The following is a 26,542-nucleotide window of genomic DNA, read 5'->3' as shown; positions in this document are numbered from 1 at the left end:
TGTTTTGTTTTATGGGCCTATCTAATCTTGGATTGAAGAGTGAACCTCAGGAGTGACTTCATTATTGAGCTAAAAGGGTATCCAGGGGCCATACTCTCAGGGTTTCTCCAGTCTCAGACAAGTAAGCCTAAGTGTTTTTTTAAGGCCAGAACAGTCCATGGTGGTAGCTGGGCACCATCTAGTGTGGTGGACTCAGTCTGGTGGAGGCTGTGGTAGTTGTGGTCCATTAATCCTTTGGACTAATCTTTCCCTTGCATCTTTGGTTTTCTTCATTCTCACTTTCTCCAAACGGGGTGAGGCCAGTGGAGTATCTTAGATGGCCCCTCACAAGCTTTTAAAACCCCAGACTCTACTCACCAAAGTACAATGTAGAACATTTTATTTAGGAACTATGTTATGCCAGTTGAGCTAGATCTTCCCAGATACCATGGTCCCCATAGCCCTTGGCCCAGTAATTTGGTCCCTCAAGGAGTTTGGATGAGTCTTGCAGCCTTCGTCAAGTTATGCTGGCTTCCCCAGCATTATTACTGTCTTACCTTTACCAAAGTTGCCACTTATCTATTGTCTATTTAATGTTTTTCCATCCCCACCCTCCGACGTTACCATCAAAGATTATTTCTTTTTGTGTGTAAACCATTTCGTGGTTTTTTATAGTAGCGGTCTCATAAAATATTTGTCCCTTTGTGATTGGCTTATTTCCCTCAGCATAGTGCCCTCCAGATTCATGCATGTTGTGAGATGCTTCACAGTTGCCTCATTGTTCTTTATCGTTGTGTAATACTCCGTTGTATGTATGTATGTTTGTTTATCCGTTCATTCATGGGCATCTAAGTTGTTTCCATCTTTTTGCTATTTTGAATAATGTAGCAATGAACATCAGTGTGCTTATGTCTGCTCATGTAATAGCTCTTATTTCTCTAGGATATATTCCTAGGAGTGAGATTACTGAATCGTATGGTATTGCTATTTCTAGCTTTTTAAGGAAGCACCATATCATTTTCCAAAATGATTGTACCATTTTCACTCCCATAAGCAGTATATGAGTTCCAATCTCCCCACCACCTCTCAAACATTGGTCATTTTCTGATTCATGCCAGTAATGTAAGGGTGAGATGGTATCTCATTGTGGTTTTGATTTGTATTTCTGTAATGGTAGTGATATTGAGCATTTCCTCATATGTCTATTAACTGCTCGAATGTCTTCTTTGGTGAAGTGTCTGTTCATTTCCTTTGCCCATTTTTTAATTGGATTATTTGTCTTTTTGTTGTACTGGTATTTGATTTTCCTGAAGATTTTAGAGATTAGACCTTTGTCTGATTTGTCATAGCCAAAATTTTTTTTTCAGTCTGTAATTTTTTTTTTTTTTTACTCTTTTGGTAAAAAGTCTTTTGATGAGCATAAATGTATAATTTTTAGAAGATTCCACTTATCTAGCTTATCTTCTGGAGTTTGTGTGTTATTAGTTATGGTTTGTATCCTATTAATGCCATGTATTAGGTCATCCTCTAGCATTGATTCTATTTTTTCTTCTATGATCTTTATAGTTTTTGGTTTTGTGTTTAGGTTTTTGATCCATTTTAAATTAGTTTTTGTGTATGGTGTGAGGTATGGGTCCTGTTTCTTTTTTTACAGATGGACATGCAGTTTTGCCGGCACCATTTGTTAAAAAGACTGTCTTTTGCCCATTTGATGGACTTTGGATCCTTGTGGAGGATCAGGTGACCATAGGTGAATGGATTTACCTCTGAGTTCTCAATTCTGTTCCATTGGTCAACGTACCTGTCATAGTACCAGTACCAGGCTGTTTTGGCTACCCTAGCTGTATAGTAGGCTCTGAGGTCAGGTAGCGTGAGTCCTCCTACTTTATTCTTCTTCTTCAATAGTGCTGTACTTATCTGGGGGCCTTTTCTATTTTCATGGAAATTTAATGAATAGTTTTTCCATCTCTTTAAAGAATGTTTTTGGTATTTGGATCAGGATTGCATTGTATTTACAAACTATTTTGTATAGAATTGTCATTTTCCCAATGTTGAGTCTACCTATCCATGAGTATGATACGTTCTTCCATTTATGTAGATCTCTTTTGGTTTCTCGCAGTAGTGTTTTGTGATTTTCTTTGTATAGGTCTTTTACATCTCTGGTTAGATTTTATCCCTGAGTATTTTATTTTTTTTTATTTTTTATTTTATTTTATTTTATTTTTTTAGGGGCTGTTTTCCTGATTTCCTTTTCATCATTCTTTTTATTAGTGTATAGGAATCCAACTGATTATATCCTGCTGCTTAATCTTTCTATTATTACAGTAGTTCTGTAGTGGAGTCTTTTGAGTTTTTTATGTATAGTAGCATATCATCCGCAAATAGGGACAGTTGAACTTCTTCATTACCAATTTGTATGCCTTTATTTCTTTTTCTTGCTTTATTGCTCTAGCTAGAACTTCCAACACAATGCTAAATAAGAGTGGTGATAAAGGGCAACCTTGTCTTATTCCTGTTCTCAAGGGGAATGTTTTCAGCCTCTCTCCATTAAGAATGATGTTGTCTGTTGGTTTTGTATTGATGCTCTATGTTATGTTGAGGAATTTCTGTTCTTATTGAGAGGTTTTACCAGGAATGGGTATTGGGCTTTGTCAAATGCCTTTTCTGTGTCAATAGAGATAATCATGTGATCATTTTATTTATGTGGTGGATTAAGTTGATTGATTTTCTGATGTTGAACCATCCTTGTATAACTGCTATGAATCCTACTTGGTCGTGAAGTATTATTTTTTTTAATATCATGCTGAATTCTATTGGGTAGAATTTTGTTGAGAATTTTTGCATCTATATTCATGAGAGATATTGGTCTGTAATTTTTTTTCTTGTGTCTTTGCCTGGTTTTGGTATCAAAGATATGCTGGCTTCATAGAATGAATTCGGAAGTACCCTTTCCTTTTCTATGTTCTGGAATAGTTTGAGTAGTACTGGTGTAAGCTGTTCTCTGAATGTTTGGTAGAATTCTGCAGTGAAGCAATCTGGGCCAGGTTTTTTGTTGTTGTTGTTGTTGGGAGTTTTTTTTTTAATTACCTTTTCAATCTCTTGTCATGGTTCTGCTCAGATTTCCAACATCAGTTTGTGTTAGTTTGGGTAGGTTGTGTGTTTCTAGAAATTTGTCCTTTCCTCTAGGTTTTCAAATTTGTCAGAGTATAGTTTTTCATAGTACTTTGTTACGATCCTTTTTATTTCAGTTGGATCTGTTGTAATGTCCCCTATTTCATTTATTTGTGTTCAGTCATGTTTTTCTTTTGTCAGTTTGACCTACGGTTTGTTGATTTTGTTGATCCTTTCAAAGAACCAACTTTTGGTTTTGTTGATTCTTTCAATTGTTTTTCTGTTCTCCATTTCATTTATTTCTGCTCTGATCTTTCTTATTTCCTTTCATCTGGTGCCTGTGGGCTTATTTTGCTGTTCTCTTTCCATTTGTTCGAGTTGCATAGCTAAAGTTTTGATTTTGTCCCATTCTTCTTTTTTGATACGTGCATCTATTGCTATAAATTGGCCTCTGAGCACTGCCTTTGCTGTGTCCCAAAGATTTTGGTATTGTATGTTTTCATTCTTGTTTGATTCTAGGAATTTTTTTATTTCATCTTTGATTTCTTCTATTACTCAGTGGTGTCTAAGCAAGGCATTATTCAGTTTCCATATATTTGATTTTTTTTCTTGCTCTTCCTGTTGTTAATTTCTACCTTGATGGCATTGTGGTCAAAAAAGATACTTTGTATTATCTCAGTATTTTGAATTTCATTAAGGATTGCTTTGTGGCCTAAGATGTGGTCTATTCTGGGGAACATTCCATGTGCTTTGGCAAAGAATGTACACATTGCTGTTGTTGGTTGGAGTGTTCTATATATGTCTGTGAGTTCAAGATGGTTGATTGTAGCCTTTAGATATTCTGTATCTTTGTTGAGTTTCTTTCTAGGTGTTCTGTCCTTTACCAAGGGTGGTATGTTGAAGTCTCTTACTATTATTGTGTAATTGTCAGTTTCTCTTTTCAGTGCTGTTAGAGTTTATTTTATGTATTTTGGAGCACTGTCATTGGGTGCGTACATATTTATTATGTTATGTCTTCATGCTGGATTGTCCCTTTAATCATTACATAATGCCCTTCCTTTCCTTTCATGGTGGATTTTGTTTTAATATCTATTTTACCTGAGATTAGTATTGTCACTTCTGCTCTTTTTTGGGAGCTGTTTTCTTGATATATTTTTTCCATCCTTTGATTTTTTTAATAAATTTACATCTTTGTTTCTAAGGTGTGTGTCTTGTGGAGAGCACATTGATGGATCTTGTTTTTTTTTTTTTAATCCATTCTGTCACTCTCTGTCTCTTTATGGGTGAATTTAGGCCATTTACTTTCAGTGTAATTATTGATAGAGTTGAGTTTATTGCTGTTATTTTGTAGTTTTTTTTTTTTTTCTTTGTGGTGCTGATGTTTTCTTTGTTCCTCTTACTATCCTGTTCTGAATTCCTTTTGTTTCTGGATTTTTTTTTCATTTCTTTTGTTTTTGTAGATTTTGCATTTACTGAGACTGTGTTTTCTTCTTTATTTCGATGAGTAGGTTTGTTAACTTTCTTTGTGGTTACCTTGATATTTACCTTTATCTTCCTAAGTTTGAGTCAGTCTTTTATTGCTTGGTATGCCTTACCTTCCACTCCATTAGAAAATTCTATGTCTACACCGTTTATTCCCTCTTTTATTGTTCTAATGTTGTTGTCATTTACAGATTAACCTCTCTGGTTCCCTGTTGTAAATCTTTTAGTTTTGATTTATCCTTGAGAACTCATTACCTAGGTTGGTATCTGGCTGATGTTGTATTGCATCATAGATTCAGGCTGTCATCTAATGTTGTTTGTTCTCATGCCAAAGGACGCCCTCTAGTAACTCTTGTAAGTTTGGTTTGGTTTTTACATATTCTCTTAATTTATTTATCCGGAAATGTCCTAATTTCACTATCATGTTTGAACAAGAATTTTTCAGGATATATTACTCTTGGTTGGCAATTTTTTTCTTTCAAGGTTTTATATATGTCATCCCATTGCCTTCCTGCCTGCATGGTTTCTGCTGAGTAATCAGAACTTAGTCTTATTTTTTCCCCTCTGTATGTGACTTTTCATTTTTCTCTAGCTGCTCTCAGGATTCTTTCTTTGTCTTTGGTTTTAAAGAGTATGATCATGATATGCCTTTGTGATTTCTTTTGCAATCTGTCCTACATGGGGCTCGTTGAGCTTCTCAGATGGTTAGCTTTTCATCTTTCGTGATATTAGGGAAGTTTTCTGTCAGCAATTCTTCAACAATCCTCTCTGTGTTTTCTGTTTTCTCCCCTTTCTCTGGAACTCTGATGACTCACACATTTTTGCTTTTGATTGTATCCCACATCATTCTCAGGGTTTCTTCATTTTTTCCTCATTCTTTTCTCTGATTTTTCCTCAAAGTGGTATCCAAGGATTTATCTTCAATTTTGCTGATTGTGTCTTCCATTGTTTCAAATCTGCTCCTCAAACCTTTTATAACACTGTCCATTTTTGAAGTGTTGTTGTTTATCTTTTGGATTTCTAATTGCTGTTTTTATATGATTTCTAGCTGTGAATTTATTTTGACATTTTGTTCCTGTACTATTTTCCTGAATTACTCCATTGTTTTGCTTGTGTTTTCTAGAATTTTGTCTGTATTTTCCATGTTTTGTCTATTTTTCCCTCATTTTTTGTCTCCTTTTTTCTTCAAGTCTTAGATAGCTCTGAATATAGGAGATTTGAATTCCCTATCAAGTAGTTCCAGTGCCTGTTCTTCTACTGGATGATCATCTTGTGTTTTATTTTGGATGCCTGCTTTAGTCATTCTGTCTTTTTTTTTTTTTTCTTAATATGTTTTGATATTGTCTGCTGTCTTTGGGACATTCAGTAATTATTCTCTTTGTTTATTGATTTTAGATTTGTTTGTTTCATCCTGCTTTTTTGTTTTATTTGGTTATCTCTTAGCAGGCAGGTTGAGCATTCTTTGTTGTTTGCTCATCTGTGGGCACAATATTTCTCACCATGTTGTCTGTTCAGGGCTAATCTCTCAGCTGTGGCGCAGCATGGCAGGTCCAGATGAGGGAGAGGGGCTGGAATGTGTTGTTGTGGCACATTCTGGGGCCGATAGGGTGGGGCTGGGGGCCAGTAAAGGACAGGTTCCAATAGACCATACCTTGCTGCTCAGGGGTGTGATGCTGAGAGCATGGTACATATAGGGAGGAGGGAGGGGGGAATTTGTGATGTGTGGAAGTAAGTTAATGTGGGAAGAGGAAAGAGGAGAAAGAAACAGGAGCCAAAAAGAAAGTACTAAGGGAGCCTGCCTTTGGAGTCACACAGACCCAGGGACACCATTTGCCAGTGGCTTTGTAGCTGGGAAGTGAGGCACAGCCCATCAAGAATGGACAGATATGGTACACACTGCTAGGTGGGTGAGAGAAAGGAAAGGAAGAAAGCAAGGGAAAGATAAGAAACTAGATTTAAAAAAGAGAAAGGCACAAGTGGCCAGGTGGTTGGGAGAAAGGAATGGAAAGAATAGAGAGAGAGACAAGAAACCAGGAAAAAGAGAAAAAAAGATGCCAGGCAGTTGGGAGAAAGGAAAGGAAGGAAGATAGAGATAAGAAACACAGAAAAAAAGGAAGAAAGAAAGAAAGAAAATTCCTTAAGGGTGCCCACCAGAAGCCAGTCCCTAGTCAAAAGGCACTGCACATCCTGTGAAGAAGGAGCAGAGATGGCACACAGCACCAGGTGTTCAGGAGGAGGGTGAAGAAGGAAGGTAGAGAGAGAAAAAAAATTGAGACAGGAAGAGAAAAATGTCCTGAGGGAGCCCACTGGTGTGGTGGGCCACCTAGAATGTGGCTTCCCAGCCAAGCAGCATGGCACAGCCCATCTAGAAGGATCAGAGATGGCACACTGCACCAGGTGTTCAGGAGAAAAGAAAGGAAGAATGGTAGAGAGAGACAAGAGACTGAGTAAAGAAAGAAGAAAAAAAATTCCCCTAGGGAGTCCACCGGCTTGATGGCTCAGAGCGGGGGAATGGCTTCCAAGCCAAGCAGTACTGCGCAGCCTGTCTAGAATGAGCAGAGATGGCATATAGCGCCAGGAATTCAGGAGACAGGAAAAGAAATAAGGCAGAGATAAGAAACCAAGAAATGAAGAAAAACAAAAATGATAAAAAAAAAAAAAATGCCCCCAGGGAGCCCACTGGCATGGTGCTGTGAACCAGGGAAGTGGTTTTCCAGCCCCATGGCACTTCACAGCCTGTCAAGAAGGAGCAGTGATGGCACACAGAGCCAGGTGTTCAAGAGAAAGGAAAGTACAGAGGTGAGAGAGAGAAGAAGCCAAAAAAAAGCAACAACAGCAAAAAAAAAAAAAAGTGGCACTGAAGAGCCAGCTGGTGTGGGCAGGGTAAAGCGAAGTGGCAAGGAACTGGCACCTCCCTGGCCCAGTGAGCATGTCCCACTGGAAAGCAGCAGAGGTCACACGGGGGAAGAAGGCTGGGAGGTGGAAAACCATGTATTGGTGGTTACTGTCTGCTGCTGGGAGCTCTGTGAAGTTGCCTTCCCATACTTCCTGTCCACTGATCTTGGTGGCTAAGGAGCTCAAGATGGCAAATCCATGCCACATTCGCTGATAGGGGACCTCCACTCCGTATCTTTCTTCGCTCTTTGTTCTGTGTTATTTTATTCTGTTCAGTGCTTTGTTGAGTTCTTTATCCTTCCGTTTGACACTTAGGGTTCCAGGATTGACATTTTTACTTAGTTGTTCTGGTCTTTGCTGTGGAAGGATGGCATAGTGCTTCTGTCTATAGTGGCATGTTGGCTCCACCTCCTTTTATTCCATCTTTGATTTCTTCTATTACCCAGTGGTTTTTAAGCAAGGTGTTATTCAGTTTCCATGTATTTGATTTTCTTTCTTTGGAATTCCTGTTATTAATTTCTACTTCTATAGCATTTTGATTAAAAAAGATGCTTTGTATTATCTCAGTGTTCTGAATTTTATTGAGAGTTGTTTTGTGGCGTCTATTCTGCCTAATGTTTCATGTGTGTTGGAAAGAATGTATACTTTGCTGCTGTTGGGTGGGATGATCTGTATATGTCTATGAGGTCAAGTTGATTGATTGTGGCCTTTAGGTCTTGTGCTGAGTTTCTTTCTAGGTGTTCTGTCCTTTACCAAGACTGGTATTTTGAAGTCTCCTACTATTAATTGTGGTACTATCAATTTCTCTTTTCAGTGTTGTTAGAGTTTGTTTTATGTATTTCGTAGCCCTGTCATTGAGCATGTACATGTTTATTATGGTTATGTCCTCATGGTAGATTGTCCCTTTAATCATTATATAGTGCCCTTACTTTGTCTTTTATGGTGGGTTTTGTTTTAAAGTCTGTTTTATCTGAGATTAGTATTGCCACTCCTGGTTTTTTTGTAGCTGTTTGCTTGATATATTTTTTCCATCCTTTGATTTTTAATAAATTTGCGTCTTTGTTTATAAGGTGTGTCTCTTGTAGAAAGCATATTGATGAAAATCCATTCTGTCACTCTGTCTCTTTATGGGTGCATTTAAGCCGTTTATCTTCAGTGTGATTATTGATAGGTGTGAGTTTATTGCTGTCAGACTAAAACTTTTTAGAAGCATAGGCAGCAAGGACTTCCAGTTCCAGCATTATTACTGAATCTATAATATATACATACATATTGAAAACAATTAGAAATATTAGATTTTTTTAAATGACACTTTCATATGCTTGGTGAGATTATAAGAAAGTGAAGAAAATATCTGAGGACCAAAAATGGGAATAAATAAATAAAAACAAGAACAATTAAAAAAAAAAAAAAAAAGATGGAACTGATACTATGGCTTACCTCAGGGAGGTTTGAGTTAAATATATTCATGGGGGCAGGGCAGAGGGCTTAGGCCAACAACAGGCATTAGGTTAGAACTGAGACCACAACACAAACTAGGATTTTTAAAGACTACAGCATCAAAGACAGAGACTAGGGGAAAAAGAAAATCTGATCCCTGGCTCAAATAGTTAATTAGGACCTTGTCTGCCTTGGCTTGAGCTATGCATAGAAAAAAACAAATAGACTCCCTTGAGTATTTTTGTACATTGATCTGCTCTCAATAATTTCTGCTCAAATTTATACTATTTGCATTTTAGGAGCCCATAAGCTGGGAAATTCCCACCCATACACACAGACACATACACATAAATACACATACCATGTGCATACACACATTGGGGTTCATGGCAAAAATGAATGTGAAATGACTTTGGAGAAGTATTTCTCCAAAATCGGCTTTCAGAATTCTCACAGATAGAATTTTATTGAAAATCAGTTTGCAATTCAAAATTACTATATATAATATGTATATATATATATATATATATACACATACGCACTTACATATATATGCATATATATGTTGACCATCACCTTGAACAAGAATTAGAACACAAATAACATTAGTGTTAAATAACCACAGATTTCAAATAATACAAGTATCTGGTAAAGGTTATGAAATATTTAAAATGATTAAGCACACGTGTGACAATATAATACTGGATAACAACATGTATGACAGGAAGGCAATGTCTGAGATTAAAATGCTTAAATGTTTATATTTATTATTCAAGTGGAGCACAGTAATATTTATTAAATTTAGAATTTTAGGTTTTAGGTTAAGTATAAATATAAACAATTTAAGGGCAACAACTGAAAGAATAAATACAGAATGTAACATTTCCAAACCAGTGGAGGGGAGAAAGGAGAATTAAGAAAATATAACAAGTCCAGTAGATCGCACTTACTGCCGGGAGATATATAAATTAATACAGTCTTTCAGGAAGCAACTTAGTATGGTTTACCAAGAGTCTTCAAAAGGACCCGTATACTTTTACTTCATAATTTCATTTCTAGTAATTTTATGCTAAAGTGAAAAACTGTGTATGCCCCCCAAAAAGTTGTCATGAAAACATTGTTTATAACAGTGAAAAAACTGAAAGCAATTCAACTGTTCAATATTAAGAAGTTTTTTAAAATAAATGTTGGCTCATACCTCAAACAACATTCATTCATTAACTCATCTGTAAAATATATATTGAATGAATACTAAGCGTAGGTACACTCCTAGATGTGTTATTGCATAAGAAACCATTCCAAACTTAGTGACTTAAAATAATATCATAGTTTATTTTGCTCATGTTTCTACAATTCTACAGCTGGGGCAGTTTGACTGAGCATTGGCGGATCCATTTCTAAGATCACTTACTGATATTGCTGTAAGTTTGTTCTGCCTATAAGCTTAGAATTTAGCTGAAGAACATATAGCTAAGAGGCAGGAGTTTTGGTTCCTTTCCATGTGGACCTCTTCATGTCACCTGGGCTTCCTCACAGCGTGGTTGCTGGGTAACAAGGGTGTGTGTTTCAAGAAAACAAGCCATATTCTGAGTCACGTATAATCACTTCTGCCATACTTAGCATTCAAGGCAATCACAAAGGCCAGCTCAGATTCAAATTAAGAGGACCTAGACTCTATTTTTTTTTTTTTTTAGACTCTACTTACTTATGGAGAATTAGGAAAGTTCTGAAATATGTGAGATGGAAAAAATGCAATCATCTAAAAAAAATACACTGTGCTGCGGAAGAGGAGAAACTAAATTAGATACATAGATCTGGTACTCAAGACAATGATTTGAATTTGATAGTACAGTTTGAGATATCATGAATATGAAGCTGGCAATTAATGCTGGGGAATTAAATGAGTTCACTTAGGAAGCATGTTTAAAGTGGGGAGAGAAGAAATTCAAGGTGTCCCAACTTAAAAAGAACAAAGGAAAAGAACCTTTCAGGGGCACTAAGAAATGCTCAGAGATCAAAGGAAAAGTGTGTGTCTTAGGCTGCGTTCTCTAGAGCAGCAAAACCAGTGAAGTGTGTGTACATATACATATAGAGAGAGAGAAAGAGAAAGAGATTTATATCAAGGAAGTGGCTCACATGGTTGTAGAGGCTGGAAAATCCCAAGTTCGTGCATCAGGCATCAGGCTTACTCATGTAGCTGCAGGGGCTGATGAATCCAAGATCAGCAGATCAGACCGCAGGCTGTTGGCTCAAGTTCTAATAACCAGAGGTCAGATGATGACGAGCTGAATGCAGGATCCGAGCAGAGCAAAAGCCAGTGAACTTTGCCAGAAAGTCCATATATATTGGATGCAGACCACACCACCAAGGAAAATCCCTTTCAACTGATGGGTTGCTCATAGCAGGTCTCATCATGGAGGTGATTACATTATATCAGATCTCATCATGGAAGTGATTATGTCATTATATAACTGCCAAATGACATTATAACTGGCAAACCACTGAGAATCATGGCCCAGCCAAGTTGACACACAATCTTAACCATCACAGTGTGATATAAAGAAAACAGGGAAAGGAAGCACTTGAGAGCAGTGTCCAAGAGTATCAAACACTGCAGAGGATTCCAGTAAAATAGAAGCTAAAATATGAGATTTACGATGCAGTTGGTCATTATCAAAATTGTTGAGAGCTGTTTTGATGACCGGAAGGTACAGGGGCCAGTTGAGTTGGAAAGAGTGTAAGTAGAAAACTCCTATTTAAGTAACAGTGCAAAAAAGGAAAGTGATCGGAAGCATGGGATCAAGAATATCCTTGACCCCATGATAAAATGATAAAGAATTAAACTCATTTAAAAGCAGTTAGAAGAATCCCTTGCAGCAGAGAAAGTTGAAGATACAAGAGTATGACAACAGACAGAACAATGGTGCCTATTCTTTGTATCCACACAGAAGTAATAGCGTAAAATTCAGCAGGACTTTGGGATTTATGTCCCATAACTTGAGAAACACTAATCTAAGACTATCATTTGATTCGTATGCAATATAGGCCTATAAATTATCATAGTTCATATAATAATTTGACCTGGTTTGACATCTGGAATGTAGCATCTGGCATGAAACTGGGTAACTACCAGATGGGAAGATATATTTAATTAATTTATGCCATCAGGTAAAAAGCAAATGGATTATTGCCATGTATTTATATTATGTGTTTAATTTACGTAATTCATGATCCAAGTGATCTCATTAGTGAAGCAGACTATAGAATATGCACTTAAAATTGATTGGATTATTTCATTGAAAGGCTTATACTGATTATTGTTTGTAGCCCAAAATATATATCGAATATCATTGCAAGGACCCTGGTGGCACAGTGGTTAAAGCACTTGGCTCCTAACCAAAAGATCAGTGGTTTCAATCCACCAGCTGCTCCATGGAAGAAAGATGTGGCAGTCAGTTTCAGTAAAGATTACAGCCTTGGAAACTCTATAGGGCAAGTTCTAGTCTGTCCTATAGGCTCACTGTGATTAGGAATCAACAGCAACTGCTTTGGTTTTGGTTTAATATCATTGCATCTATTTAGTGACTAAGCATTAATTCTTGATTAGCCATATTATATGAGAATGTTACTTTATCTCCATTTAATGTTTGCTGAACGCATTAGTATTTGGCTTAGTTTACTGTCATTATTTTATGTATGCCTTTTTTATATAGTTTAAGAAGTTCCATTGTTTGAATCATTATTTATATTGCGAGCAACAATAGATGCCATAAGATACAGCCAAACAACATTCTTATTTAGGAGTGTCTGTAAAGCTATATAAGAATAAAAATATGGGAAAAGATAGTCTCTTTAACAAATGGTTCTGTCATAACTAGATATCCATCTGCAAAAAAAGAAACAAGACCCGTAACTGACACCATGCTCTGAAACTAACTCAAAATGGATCAAAGATGGAAATATAAAATCTACAATGAGAGAGATCATAGAAGAAAAAATAGGGACAATGCTAGGAGCCCTAATACATGGTAAGCAGTATACAAGACATTACTAACAAAGCACAAACACCAGAAGAGAAACTAGATAAATGGGAGCTCCTAAAAATCAAACACTTATGCTCATCCAAAGTCTTCACCAAAAGAATAAAAAGACAACCTACAGACTGGGAAAAAGTTTTTGGCTACAACAAATCTGATCAGCGTCTGATCTCTAAAATCTACATACATGACACTACAAAAACTAAGCAACAAAAAGACTGGTCCCAACCCACCTGGAGCAAAGGAGAATGAAGAACACCAAAGATACAAAGTAAATATGAGCCCAAGAAACAGAAAGGGCCACATAAATTAGAGACTACATCAGCCTGAGACCAGAAGAACTAGATGGTGCCCAGCTACCACCGATGACTGCCCTGACAGGGAACACAACAGAGAATCTCTGATGGAGCAGGAGAAAAGTGGGATGCAGACCTCAAATTCTCATAGAAAGACCAGACTTAATGGTCTGAATGAGACTAGCGAGACCCCAGAAGTCATGGTCCCTGGACCCTCTGTTAGCCCAAGACTGAAACCATTTCTGAAGCCAACTCTTCATACAGGGAGTGGGCTGGACTATAAGACAGAAAATGATACTGGTGAGGAGTGAGCTTCTTGGCTCAAGTAGAAACACAAGATTACGTGGGCAGCTTCTGTCTGGAGGTAAGATGAGAAGTCAGAGGGGGACAGGAGCTGGTTGAATGGACATGGGGAATACAGGATGGAGAGTGTGCTGTCTCATTAGGGGGAGAGCAGCTAGGTGTACCTAGCAAGGTGTGTATAAGTTTTTGTGTGAAAGACTAGCTTGATTTGTAAACTTTGACTTAAGGCACAATAAATAAATAAAAGAATAATAAATACAAATATAATTATGTTTTAAATTTTGTATCTATTGGACCAAATAAAATACTGAGATATTAACATTGAATATTTGATTGACAGTCTATTCTCATGCAAAGGAAATCCGATAATCCTCATTTGTCAAGTCTATGATCAAGATTAAATAGACCAAAAAACAAAAAAAAAGTTCAAAAAAATAATTAAAAAACTAAAAATTTGCAAAGGGAAAATAAAATGTGATGGACAGAATATGTCCAGAAGCAAAGTTATTAGTCTGAGACTTGCTATATGTTCAAAATAAGTATGTAAGAATAGAAGCAGAATGCCGGAATGACATGCTGTGAAAAAGGGAGAGAGAAGAAATAGGTATTTATGATAATGCAAATGAATGGAAACAGATAGATATGATCAAAGATCAGAGAATATTGTGTTTGTGGAGGCCCAATGGAATAAATTAGAATAAGTTAAATAGTAAGTATAGCAAGCACCAAAATTGTGGCAAGTCATAATGATTAATTGAAAACAGTACAGTAGAAAAAACGGGGAATTTGTGAATAGTACATTAGTTGTACTATTATTAGTTTTTTTTTACATTAGTTGTTTTGGAACTATTTTTAGTAGTGTATTACTTTCTTGCTTGTGAAATTTTATATATGCAGAAGCTCAATATTGGAAATAGTTGAAAGCAGAAGTGCTCTTGAGTTTTTTGGGTCTAGGAGTACTGAGAGAAGGGGTCAGCCTTGCCTACTCAGTGCTGTCCCACCAAAAGGTCTCTGCAAAGCTACATGAGTCCTAGGAGATGGTTGGGGCTCACAGAAAAACACAATTTGGAAACCCAAGTTTGAAAATTGTATGATTTTAGAGTGCCATAAGAGAAAAGATTATTTCAGTTTTTACTATAGATGTGAGTTGTACATGATTTGTAAATGACATTTGCATACATTTTCATGAGTGAATTTTGTATGTAGTTTCAGCAGTACAACAGAAAGCTAGGATATTAGATTAAGTTCTAAAGTTCTCCAAACTTATATTTTTCAGTAGACTGAAATGAAACTTAATTGAGTCAGATTATTTACTTTGTAACAATTGAGAATGGATCCTCAATTTGCATGACAATTATGAGAACAAGAAACTATGAAAATAGGAAGGGGCCTAGTGACTCCAGGTTATATACTAAATGTATGACACATAAATACTTCTAAAGCCTTGGTGAATCATGCACGAGGTTAGAGTCTGACCTAGCAACTTGATTTATCAGGTCACTTAAGGTATGGAAACCAAGTGGGGTTAAAACGTGAGATGCACAAGTGCTAAATTATGGTGTTCATTATATATAACAAGAACAATCAGTCACACTGTCAGAACAAGCCTTCCAGGTGATCAAATTCTAATTCCTAGGTGAGTTCTGGAGCCTGATGGCACAGTGGTTAAGCATTCGACTGCTAACCAAAAGGTCAGCTGTTCGAATCCACCAGCTGCTCCTTGGAAACCCTATGGGGCAGTCCTGTTGTACCCTATAAGGTCATTATGAATTGGAATTGACTCAATGACAATGAGTTTTAGGTGAGTTCTAGGAGTCCTTGGGTCATGCAGATAGTTAGGGGCTGGACTACTGACTGAAAAATTGGTTCAAGCCCACCCAGAGGTGTCTCAGAAGACAGATCTGGAGATCTGCTTCCAAAAGGTCACAGCCTTGAAAACCTTATGCAGCAGTTCTGCTCTTCACACATGGGGTCACCATGAGTAAGAATCGACTTGGCTTCAATGAATAGAATTTCTTTATAAACCCTAATACTATATCCTTCAAAATAATTGGTTCTGTTTTCTAGAATCTGGATACTTTCTTTCTTGGTTTTGGATCAACTGTGGCATTTTACCTTCTAATGCTTTTACTCTCTTACTGAACAATAGAACTACTTAAACTATATAAATGCATACACAAAATTTGTGTTAACAATAAAATCTGCCATCATTGATTGCTTCTCATTTAATCCTTGCAGTATTATGTATTCTTAGTTGAGGCAAGTGAGATTAAGTAATTTATCCTAGGACACTAAGCTAGTAAATAAAAACACTAAGATTTGAACTTGTCTGCAAACTTAACCATCATTCCACTATATCTTAATGTTGATTCTACCCTACTTGTGTCCATTTATACACAGACTCTAGTCCCTTTCATTGGGATTTAGTTTTTCCAGAACATGTACATCTCTTAGAACATGTCATCTAAAATCAACGTCTCTCAATTTCTGTTAATTTTTACCCTCTTCTGTTATAAATAATTACATTGTTTATACTCTGTCCCCATTTTCAAGAGGCCCAATAAACAAGAACGAAAGAAATGCTTTCAGATTCTATTAAATTCTCTTACTTCATTGTGCTTTCTAATTTCCTAAAACCCAGATATTCTGGACTATAGAGAGAAATTTTATTAAGATAATTTTTTTCAAGAGTCTTTTACTGCTTTAACAGAGGAAAATCTGATTTCTTTGTATCACGATGAACTACCCCTAAGATTAATGCTTCTATATTATTCAATACACCAGGCTTCTTAATGAACTTAGCAATTAAAATTAGAAACAAAAATCAGAAAACAAGAATATTTTATAGGTCTACAAAAAAAAAAAAAAGGTCTACAGACTTCTTAAATTAGGCTGTATAAACCAACAAGAAATGGAACCTTTAGTGAAGCCAACATTGTAATCTTGACAGATACATCCTGCCATCTCTCTGCAGCAAAGCCCCCCAAAACTAAGTAAAACAGATACAGATGTCAGTGCTGGAACCCTAAACATCAAATGAAGAGATAAAAAAATAGATCAAACGCAGATTGGAAGAACAAACTGAGGAAAAACAGAGAATGAGGAGGGATACGGAGTGGACGTCCCCTGCCAACTAAGGCAATGCAGCATTCAGTGACCCCAGATAAGTATAGGAAGGCAACTTCACAGAGCCCCCAATTGGAGGCAGAAAACCTGGTAACCAAAAAACACTCTTTTCTAGCCCTCAACCTTCTGCCCTGAAGGCCAGCTCTGCCTCCCAATGTGCCACGCCAAGCCACCTGGGCTAGAGAGCTACCACTGTGCCACCAGCCCTGGTCCACCCTTACCCCATATGCTGGCTCCTGATGTGTCACCACAGCTGGAGCATCCCCAGCTCAGGCCTGCCAACTCACCAGGCCCAAGCAGCTATTCACTGCCCGCCACTTGACCAGCTGCTGAATGGAGGGAAGCAAGGCACACAACTCCCTGCCCAACACCCTGCGTATCTGGCGAGGGCTGTGAATGCTCCCGTACCACTGGACCAGCATCAGGGGGTAGACAGCATCTGCTCAGTCTTCCATCAGCAGCCTCGCCAAACCAGCGTACAGCGAAGTGACTCACCCTGCCTGCTACTGCCCTGCCGACCTGACAAGGTGGTGGGAGCTATTGTGCCCAGAGACAAGCAACCAGCAAAGCATGTCTGGCCCACCCACCCTGACATATCAAAACAAAACAAAGAAGCAGTACAAAACAAAGAAACATATTGTCAATAAATAAAGAAAATAATGTCTCAGAGACAGCAGACAATATCAAAACATATAAAAAATAAAAAGCAGGACAAGGTGGCTCCAGAGAGTGATCAAAATAAAGAGCCAGATGACCTTCTGGTAGTAGAAAAGGTAGTGAAACTACCTGATACAAAATTCAAATGACTAATATTTAGGGATCTCCAAGAGATTAGGAAAAAGACCAAGGAAAACACAGACAAAACCAAGAAAAATAGACAAAATCATGGGAAACACAAAGTGATAGAAGAATTCAAGAAAGGAATGCAAAAACGAAATATCAAAATAAAAAATTAGAAATCGTAGAAAACAGCAACTAGAAGTTCAAAGGATAAGCAACCAAATTTTAGAAATGTACAACTCAATAGACGTTTTAGGAGCAAATTTGAAACAATGAAAAACAGAAACAGTGAGATTGAAGACAAATCCATGGATGCCACTTTATTTGAGGGAAAACCAGAGGAAAGAAGTGAAGAAAAACTAAGAATTATGTGGGACACAATGAAGAGCAAAAATTTGTATGTGGTCCAAACTCCATTATAGGGGGAGAAAATGGAAAATACAGAGAAGGTCGTTGAGGTTTTCCTGGCAGAAAACTTCCCAAATATCATGAAAGATGAAAAGCTAGCTATTCAAGAAGCTCAATGAACCCCATAAAGGATAGATTCCAAAAGAAAGTCACCAAGACGTATTATAATCACACTTGCCAAAACCAAAGACGAAGAAAAAATTCTGAAAGCAACTTCAGAAAAATGAAAAGTCACTTGCAAAAGGGAAACAATAAGATTAATCTCTGATTACTTAGCAGAAACTGTGCAGGCCAGAATGCAATGGGATGGCATATATAAAATGTGGAAAGAAAAAAACTGCCAGCCAAGAGTAATATAACCTACAATACTCTCTCTCAAATATGATGGTGAAATTAGGACATTTCCAGATAAACACAGAAATTAACGAAATTTGTAAAAACCAAACCAAGCTTACAAGAATATAAAAGAGAGTCCTTTGGTTAGAGAGCCAGTAACATCAGACAACAATTGGAGTCTAGGACTCAGGACAGCATTAGCCAGCTACCAATTTAGGTAAAGAACTTTCAGTAATAAAACAAAGCTGAAAAACTTAAAACAGGGAAACAGAGGCATCAATCCGTAAATAACAGCAAATTCAAAACAATAAAAGGGGGAATAAAACATGTAGGTGTAGAACTTTCAAAAGGAGAGGAAGTCAGAGCAATATCAAGTAATAAAAGACTGGTTCAAAGTTAGGAAGATAAGGGTAAATTTCAAGGTAACCTCAAAGAAAATTTATAAACCTACTTATCAGAATAAAAAAAGAAGAAAGCGTAAAGTCTCAGTGAACACAAAAGTCATAATAAAGGAAAAAAAGAAAAGAAAATCCACAAACAAAATGAACTCAGCACAGGAAAACAAGAGAAACAAAGAAAATGTCAGCACCATGAAAAAAAGGCACAACAATAGGACAGCAATAAGTTCATACCTGTTGATAATCACACTGAATGTAAATGGCTTAAATGCACCTGTAGAGACATACTGGCAGAATGGATAAAAAAGCATAACCCACCAATATGGTATCTACAAGACACACCTTAGACACCTTTGACACAGAGACATAAATATGTTAATAATCAAAAGGTGGAAAAAATATATCGAGCAAACAGTAACCAAAAAAGGACAGGAGTGGCAATGCTAATTTCAGATAGACTGTAGGCTTTTATTGAAATCAACAATTTTAGAGTATGCTAATATTTTGTGTTTTTGTTTTTTTCTTCTTTTCAGTCTGTTCCCAGTATTCTAGAGGAGTTTTTGCCATTTTTGGACTCTATGATAAGAGGTCTGTACATACCTTGACGTCGTTCTGCAGCGCCTTACACATCTCCCTCATTACACCAAGTTTCCCTACTGAGGGAGAGAGCCAGTTTGTGCTGCAGTTAAGACCTTCTTTAAGAGGAGCACTGTTGAGTCTGCTGGATCATTACGAATGGAACTGTTTTGTCTTCCTGTATGACACAGACAGGGGTAAGTCCCAATTTCACATCTACATCATTAAACTCTGATTTTCAACCTAAATTGCTATGATTTAGCAAAATGTTTTGATTCCTAATATGACTAAAATTAGAAAATATTCAGTGTGCATTATCAGTGTTTTTGTCTTGACCCTGGGGGAAATTTCCTAATGAAGCAAGCTTCACATTCATAAGGTTGCTCTCGAGCAAAACATGCTCTATAACTTTGGTGAAATTAAGATAGCTTATTTTAGGACTATCAGTGATAATATCCCAGTTGCAATTACAAAATAAATAAGTGCTTTACCTCATATGCAAATGATTTAATATTTTGGAACATCTTAAAATATTAACAGGTTGATCCATAATGATGAGTTTGAAACATTAAACTTTAAATGAGTGATTGAAGTGTTAGGGCAGAGATAATAGAGATTTGGTGGTAAGAGTTTTGCTTTCTGGCAGAATTTTACTTTATTTATCAGGCTCTAAAGATTAATAAGTCATCCCGCGTGTTCTATATTGGAGAGTATTGAAAATCTACACATTTTTTTACAGAGTTTGCTATAGATTTGGTTTTTCATTTTGAGACACAATTTAAAATATTCCCGTGTATTTTTTTTCCAACTCTATTTTTATTTAGTGACTAGAATTATAGCAATATACTATATTTCAGAATGAGCATTCAAGAATCACCTATGGGATTCTGTCCTCAGTCCTTTTTCTTAATGTGTAAAAGTTATGAGAAGACAGGATGTTAAAATAAAGTTTGAAACAGGTAACATTTTAAGAACAACCTTGAATAGAATTCTACATGAAATTAATAAGGATGATAAATATCCTCTTCTCCCTCATAAAAACCAATAAACAAAGTAAGTCATTTGAAGATATAATCCACCCTCACAAATCCAAAGCATAGTTTTGTGTATTCATACTGTTATCATTAAAATACAGACATTTAATTAGATGGAAACAGTATGTAATATAAGACAACTTAACACCAATAATTGTCCTAGAAGGTCATTTATATTGGCATTCTTGGTAAATTATACTTTCAGAAACAAGCTCAGCAAATTTATGATCATCAGCATACATTCTACATGGTTGCAGCATACTCTAATTCTTACTTGGAAATATGAGAACCTACCATTTGATCATTTTACATTAATAATTCAAAGCATTCTAGGAAACACACTGCAATGAGAGAAATCATCACTATGTTTATTTCTAAGTGTTGGATAAATCCTTAAGCAAGAGGACACTGAACATTGAATCATAATGTCAAGAAATATATACTGGGGTGTGTGTGAGATGATTCTCCCTGTGGTTCATTATGACATAGTTCAGGTCTCCACTTCAGGCAGAAAAAAGACAAGCATCTTTTATTACATCTTGGTCTCACAGAAATACCAGTTGTACCTATGTCTCACTTTTCCTCCCCCTCATCCATCTAAACAATGCCTCTCAAGAAGAGGCTTGTAGGCATTCGTGCATCACCCTCCCCACTAAAGACGGAAAAAAACGGTGCTTTGCTTTTGCACCACATTGTACTTTCTAGGGCCCTTATTCCTGTATGGCAAGTCAGATGCTCCAACCCTGAGCCATCCCTCACTACTTCTCGCCATGGGATCTTTCTACTACTATAAGCAGGCATACTTGGTTATTTGCAGACTTCTTCTGCAGGTTGGAGCCCTTGTGGCTCAGTGGTTTAGAGCTCAGCTGCTAACCAAAAGGTCAGCAGTTTGAATCCACTGGCCACTCCTTGGAAACCCTATGGGGCAGTTCTACACTGTCCTGTAGGGTCACTATGAGTTGGAATCGACTGGACAGCAATGGGTTTTTGGTTTGGGTTTTCTCCAGTTTAGCTTTCTGACTACAAAGGCTTAACCCCACATGGTACAAGCACTGTGTCTTCCAGTATTAGATCTTGTAACCTTTGACCACTTTGTTGGCTTGCAGCACAAGCCTACATTTTCTTGTAGACATCATATACTTGAACTGCTCTGCTTATAACCAACTGATGCAATTCACTCTTTCGGAATTTCTATCCTAGTTTCTCTTCAGTAGCTGCTCAGACAGACTAGCTAGTCCTTTGTATTGTTTTCCATTGTAGTAAGCATACTGAGCTTCAAATTGACACCTTTATTGCATGAATAAAAAACATGCCAGGAAAATGGCCATTTCTTGATGTACAGATGGCCTGCCCTCCCTGCCATGATACCGTCATGTTTCCCAATACCCTGGGTCTTAATCAGGAACTCATAAAGAATGAGAATAATTTTTTCTCACTATGAAATTATTGTAATTATTTTATAAGGTTAGGATCACAAGCCCAATTTATTTACTCATAGATACTGTGTTTATAATTAGGGATTGCTCTTACCAACCAAGAGCCTCAGTTATAAACACATGATTAACTTTCTATCATAAACAGAGTTGACTGAGAGTAACTCACACTTTCACATCATAAAGGAAAAAAGAATACTTTATTTAAATAATTGCACATAGCAACATTAAAAATCAAATGTTTTAAATGGTACACAAAAAACAAGTGTAAAGAAATAAGATAGTATATTTGGCCCTTTTTCTGAACGGCTTTTATCATGAACTGCTTATCTAGACATTTTTCCCAATATAAGTAACTGCCTTAATATGTCCTTGATTTTCTTTACAAATTTGAGTGGAACATGACTTTCTGATGCATCATAAATCTTTATTTTGGACTAAGACTGCTCCACTAGATCATTTCTGATATCTTAAAAGATCCTTATTCTGTCATAACTTAGTGGTTTTTTTTTAATTAAATGAGGATCAATTAAAGGAATGACAGTTTCCTCTGATATGAGACCTTCATTCTAGTCCCAATCTGCTGCTAACTATGAGCCTGCCTCTACTTTTGTCCATATCTGTTTAATAAAAAGAAAGAAGTTGAGCTTCATTGTCTTTAAAGTCCATTCAAATTATCTTTAAGATTTCTTTTTTGTTTTACAATTCAAATATTCTATTCTTTTTTTGTAAGTGGTGAATAGAAAAAGATGTATATCAGGTGGCATAAATAATCTCTTCACCAGCAGATGAACCCTTGCTTCTGTTCATTTCACTCACTCTCAGGGAAGAAAGATAACCTTCTTTCTTTCAGTTTACCGCCTTAACTGTCAATAAATAATTATTGTTCAACTTGTCTGTATCAGACACTTGGATAGGTTTCAAGGATGTAATGATAAGCAAGATAAAGGTACTCACTTGCCATGACTTCACTAGAAAATCATACGCAACGCTGGGTTTGACAACAGAAACTGGACTTTGACACCTAGCTTAATGTTTATAAATTTTAACTTGGGTCACAACTATTTTCCAAAAAGATTATTGCCTTTGCTTTTTCTGGGATTATATATATATATATATATATACATATAAATAAAACATGGTTTAAATATAAACATTAATAAGATTTTGAATTGATAAATAAAGTAGCACTGTCCAGGACAACTTTCTGTGATGATGGAAATGTTCTATAATCTAAGTTGTCAAATGTGGTAGTCACTAGTCACCTGTGGATCTTTCAAGCCTCAGCTTAAAATGTGGCTTATGCAACTGAGGAACTGAATGTTTAATTTTGCTTAATTTTAATTAAAATAGCTACATGTTGTTAGTGGCTGCCATATTGGACAACACAGCATATCTAACCATTGAGCTCATATGAAATAACATATTTCACTTTGAATGAAATGTCCAAATCCCTTCTTGACTCCTATTTTACTGTGTAAGGGAAGTACTCAGTGAGCACCCTATGTATAACCCTCTTCTCATGCTTTATACATTGTATTCTATATACATTTACATGTCTTTGTTTTCTCAGAAGATTATAAGTGCTTCTCCAATAATTATTATATCTCATTATATTTATACCTCTTGTATCTAGCAGATTAACCTCTGATAGGCATGCTGTAAATAGGAAATGAATTAGTGAATTAATCAAGTGAAATCCTTGGCAACACGTATCAAATAATTTTAAGACTAATAACTAACCACATAATTCAATTTTTATTAATGGTGCCATACATTAATGGAACCAAAAAAAAAGTTAATAGAGCAACCAAAATGAAAAGCTCACCTGGAGGGATGTCAAATAAATTAAATGCAATTTTCTTACCATGAAAAATGTTAAGCAAGCTGAAAGATAACACTCTTGATTTAAACCTAATTGAACTAAATGTTTAGAAAATTTTTGAAAATCAATTTATCTGGTAAAATAAAACCCTAAATGTTTCAGATATAATTAATATGATGTCATTTTCCTTGAGCAAAAAAAAAAAAAAAAAAAAGTCGTATTATTTTAAACATGTATAAAGCAGTGATTATTTTCCCCTTTGAAGTAAAGCTTTTTCAAAGGAATATATTTTTTACCTGTGTCTATTACCTGGAATGCTAAGTGTTTATAATGTGTCTAGAAGCATTCCTAACACCTCTGGTCACATGGTGAATTTATGAGTGAGGTAGAGAGGAAAAGACATAAACTTAACATTTTTCAAACTCTAAAGACCACTGTCAGTATTTTTCAAAACTGTTATGTGGGTCTCATAGGGTCGCTATGAGTCGGAATTGACCTGACAGCAGTGGGTTTGGTGTTTTGGGTTTGGTCATGTGAGCGGCAGTTTTGATCTTACGTCCAGAGTGCGAAACGCCTGACACTGAGCCTGTTTTACTTAATTATGGTTCTCCTTAACGCCCAAGGTTTTGCTGCCCAGGCTCATGGTGTTATTTCAGAGGCTGCTCAATACCTCGTATCCTCACCTTAATAAATAAATAGTGTAACATAAAAATGGTCCCTGGGACAGATACATTTGGTAAAGCATAGAGCAGAAAAATGTCCTTTAGTTTGAAAATAATCTATTTGTCTTCTTTTTAGGAGTTTGTTTTGTTTTGTTTTTTTAACAAAAAAAATACACATTGCATAACATTTTCAGAAACCTAGCTAAAAAAAAAAAATTTTTTTTTTTTAGGGAACAGTGTTCTGGATGACATATGTAGATGCTGCTCTTCCCTCCCATAGCCAGTGCGTGAGGTGATGAGGAGATGGAAAGAGTGTGTGTGTGTGTGTGTGTGTGTGTGTGTGTGTGTGTGTATGTGTGTAGGAGAAGTCTCGTTATTTTATTTCTACTTTGTGGGTTTTATTATAGATGTCTTTTGTTTTTAAACTCCCTTAAATCTTTTCACTAAACTGCCTTAAACCCTTTTGCAGAATGTTGAAATCTAAATAACAGATAAAAAGTAAATTATTGAGGGTCATGTAACAACCTTAAATATCTCCTTTACTTCGCAGTCAGTAACTTTGTGTAAATCAGTCCAGAGATCCCTCTTTTTTTCCTGGTGCATTCTCTTCTCCTTCATTTTCTTCTTTTACTGACCTATTCTTTACTCTTTCCCTCTTGCTTCTCTTTACCTCAGAGCCTAGAGTAATAGGTGAATAGGCAAAATGATTTTGTGGCCCCGGGAACCCTCATCCTTCTCTCCTGCATTGCCAGTTAAAGTCTAAAGTCCCCTTAAAGTTTAATCTGTAAATAATATAGGGGGCTGAGAGAGCAGATAACTCTGAAGAATATAAAATATTAACTTCAGATCACATTGTTGTTATTAGCTCCTTCTTGGAAGTAACTTTTAGATAGGTGTGGAATGAGAAAGATTAGGGGTAATTGTCCTCTCCCTTAAAGTGGAACTGGAACTTCCCCGAGAAGAGCCTGATTCAGTATCTACATGCAGATTACAGGGCTATTCTTCTCCTAGTTCTCCCCATCCCCAAATCCTAATTACCACACATGCTAATACTCTGCAGACACCCATCTATCATTGATTGTGCCACTTAAAATGCCTCTGGCCCATTTTTCTCATTAAAAACAAAATTAGAAACACAATAACAAAACAGCGCTAATTGACATATAAATTGAGGAGAAGTAAGAATCTTTCATATTCTAACCCAACATTATTCAATATTCTTGTATTCTAACCTTTAGATTTTAAGTTGGTATTATCTTTAAAAAAAAAAAAAAGCTTTGTAGTAATTAAACTCTGTTTTTAACTTATTCACTTATTTTCTAACCCAGAAAACAAAGTCTTGATGTCTAGACCCCTCATTTAGAATGAAGAAGAGTTCTCTTTTTGTAAACCTTGCATGAAAGATGCTCAGACAATTATCTGTGTTTTTAGCGTGTGCATCCGGATATAGACGATTTTTAATAACTCAGCCAAATATATTTGCTTATTAACTTTTTTTTTTTTTTTTTACATTTATGGCCGAGCTGACAAAGCCAAATACTTACTTGCTATCACTTGCCGAGTGGGAGGGTATCCATTCCACCAGGAGGAGTTTAGCACTTCACTATACCTTTGAAGCAGGAATCACTGCTTTCCCACTGTAACCAGACCAGTGGGAGAGCAAAGAAAAATGCAGGTATAAAAATAATGATGGAGTTTCCTATGGAGATTCTCTCAGGTAACTGAGGGAGAAATAGTTAGTAATCAGAAACAGGCAAGGCAACCTTGGCTCCCTTCGTGGCATCTCCATTGGAGTTTCTACGATTCTTATTCCCTGCCCTCATTAACCCAGATTGCACAGGATGTTAAGTCTCACACTTTGGTTAGGAAGAGGAGCAGTTGACTGAAGAGTGAGCAGATGGGATAAAAGAGCATCAGTGTTTTCATAAGGAGGGCTGTGTGTCTGATCACCTTTTCCCTGGTGACAGGAGGCAACTAGAGGTGTACACCTATCTGTCACCTGACATGCACTCAGGCTACATAGTCAGAGATTGGAGAGCAGATGCTGGAAGTCAAATCCTGAAGGAGAGGAGAAATCTAACATGGAGAATGAATCAGAATAGGACTGACAGAGAGACTGAGCAAAGAATAATGATATTAAGCTAAAACAAAGATAGTCAAAGAAAGAAGACAGCAGAGCAAGCAACAGCAAAATAAGCAATGGGTTGACAGAACAAAGAAATTCTGGAAATGAAGTCCAGAAGCCTACAATTGCTTTCATGGTGCCAGGACCCTTTCAAAAGTTTTCAAAGGGTTGAAGAGCCCTGAAAGAGATGGCGAGGGAATTAACTATGTACCCTCCACAAACATCCACACTGGGTCAGTTGAGTACATAGATAGATAGCTGCTATCAAATCACCTCCAACTCATGGTGACAGTATG

The 26,542-nt window shown here is 36.6% G+C and overlaps 1 protein-coding gene across 1 annotated transcript in view; it reads left to right on the top strand.

Annotated features, from left to right (window-relative positions):
- The window catches only part of GRIA4 (glutamate ionotropic receptor AMPA type subunit 4), a 462,811-nt gene that overhangs the window by 143,528 nt on the left and 292,741 nt on the right, over nucleotides 1-26,542 (top strand). Inside the window, exon 4 of the mRNA XM_049889438.1 lies at nucleotides 19,125-19,364. Coding sequence (XP_049745395.1) covers nucleotides 19,125-19,364 — 240 coding nt within the window. The remainder of the gene's footprint in view (nucleotides 1-19,124; nucleotides 19,365-26,542) is intronic.

The sequence above is a fragment of the Elephas maximus genome, chromosome 7 (assembly GCF_024166365.1).
Source record: "Elephas maximus indicus isolate mEleMax1 chromosome 7, mEleMax1 primary haplotype, whole genome shotgun sequence".
NCBI lineage: Eukaryota > Metazoa > Chordata > Mammalia > Proboscidea > Elephantidae > Elephas > Elephas maximus.
This window is presented reverse-complemented; position numbering and strand designations above follow the sequence as displayed.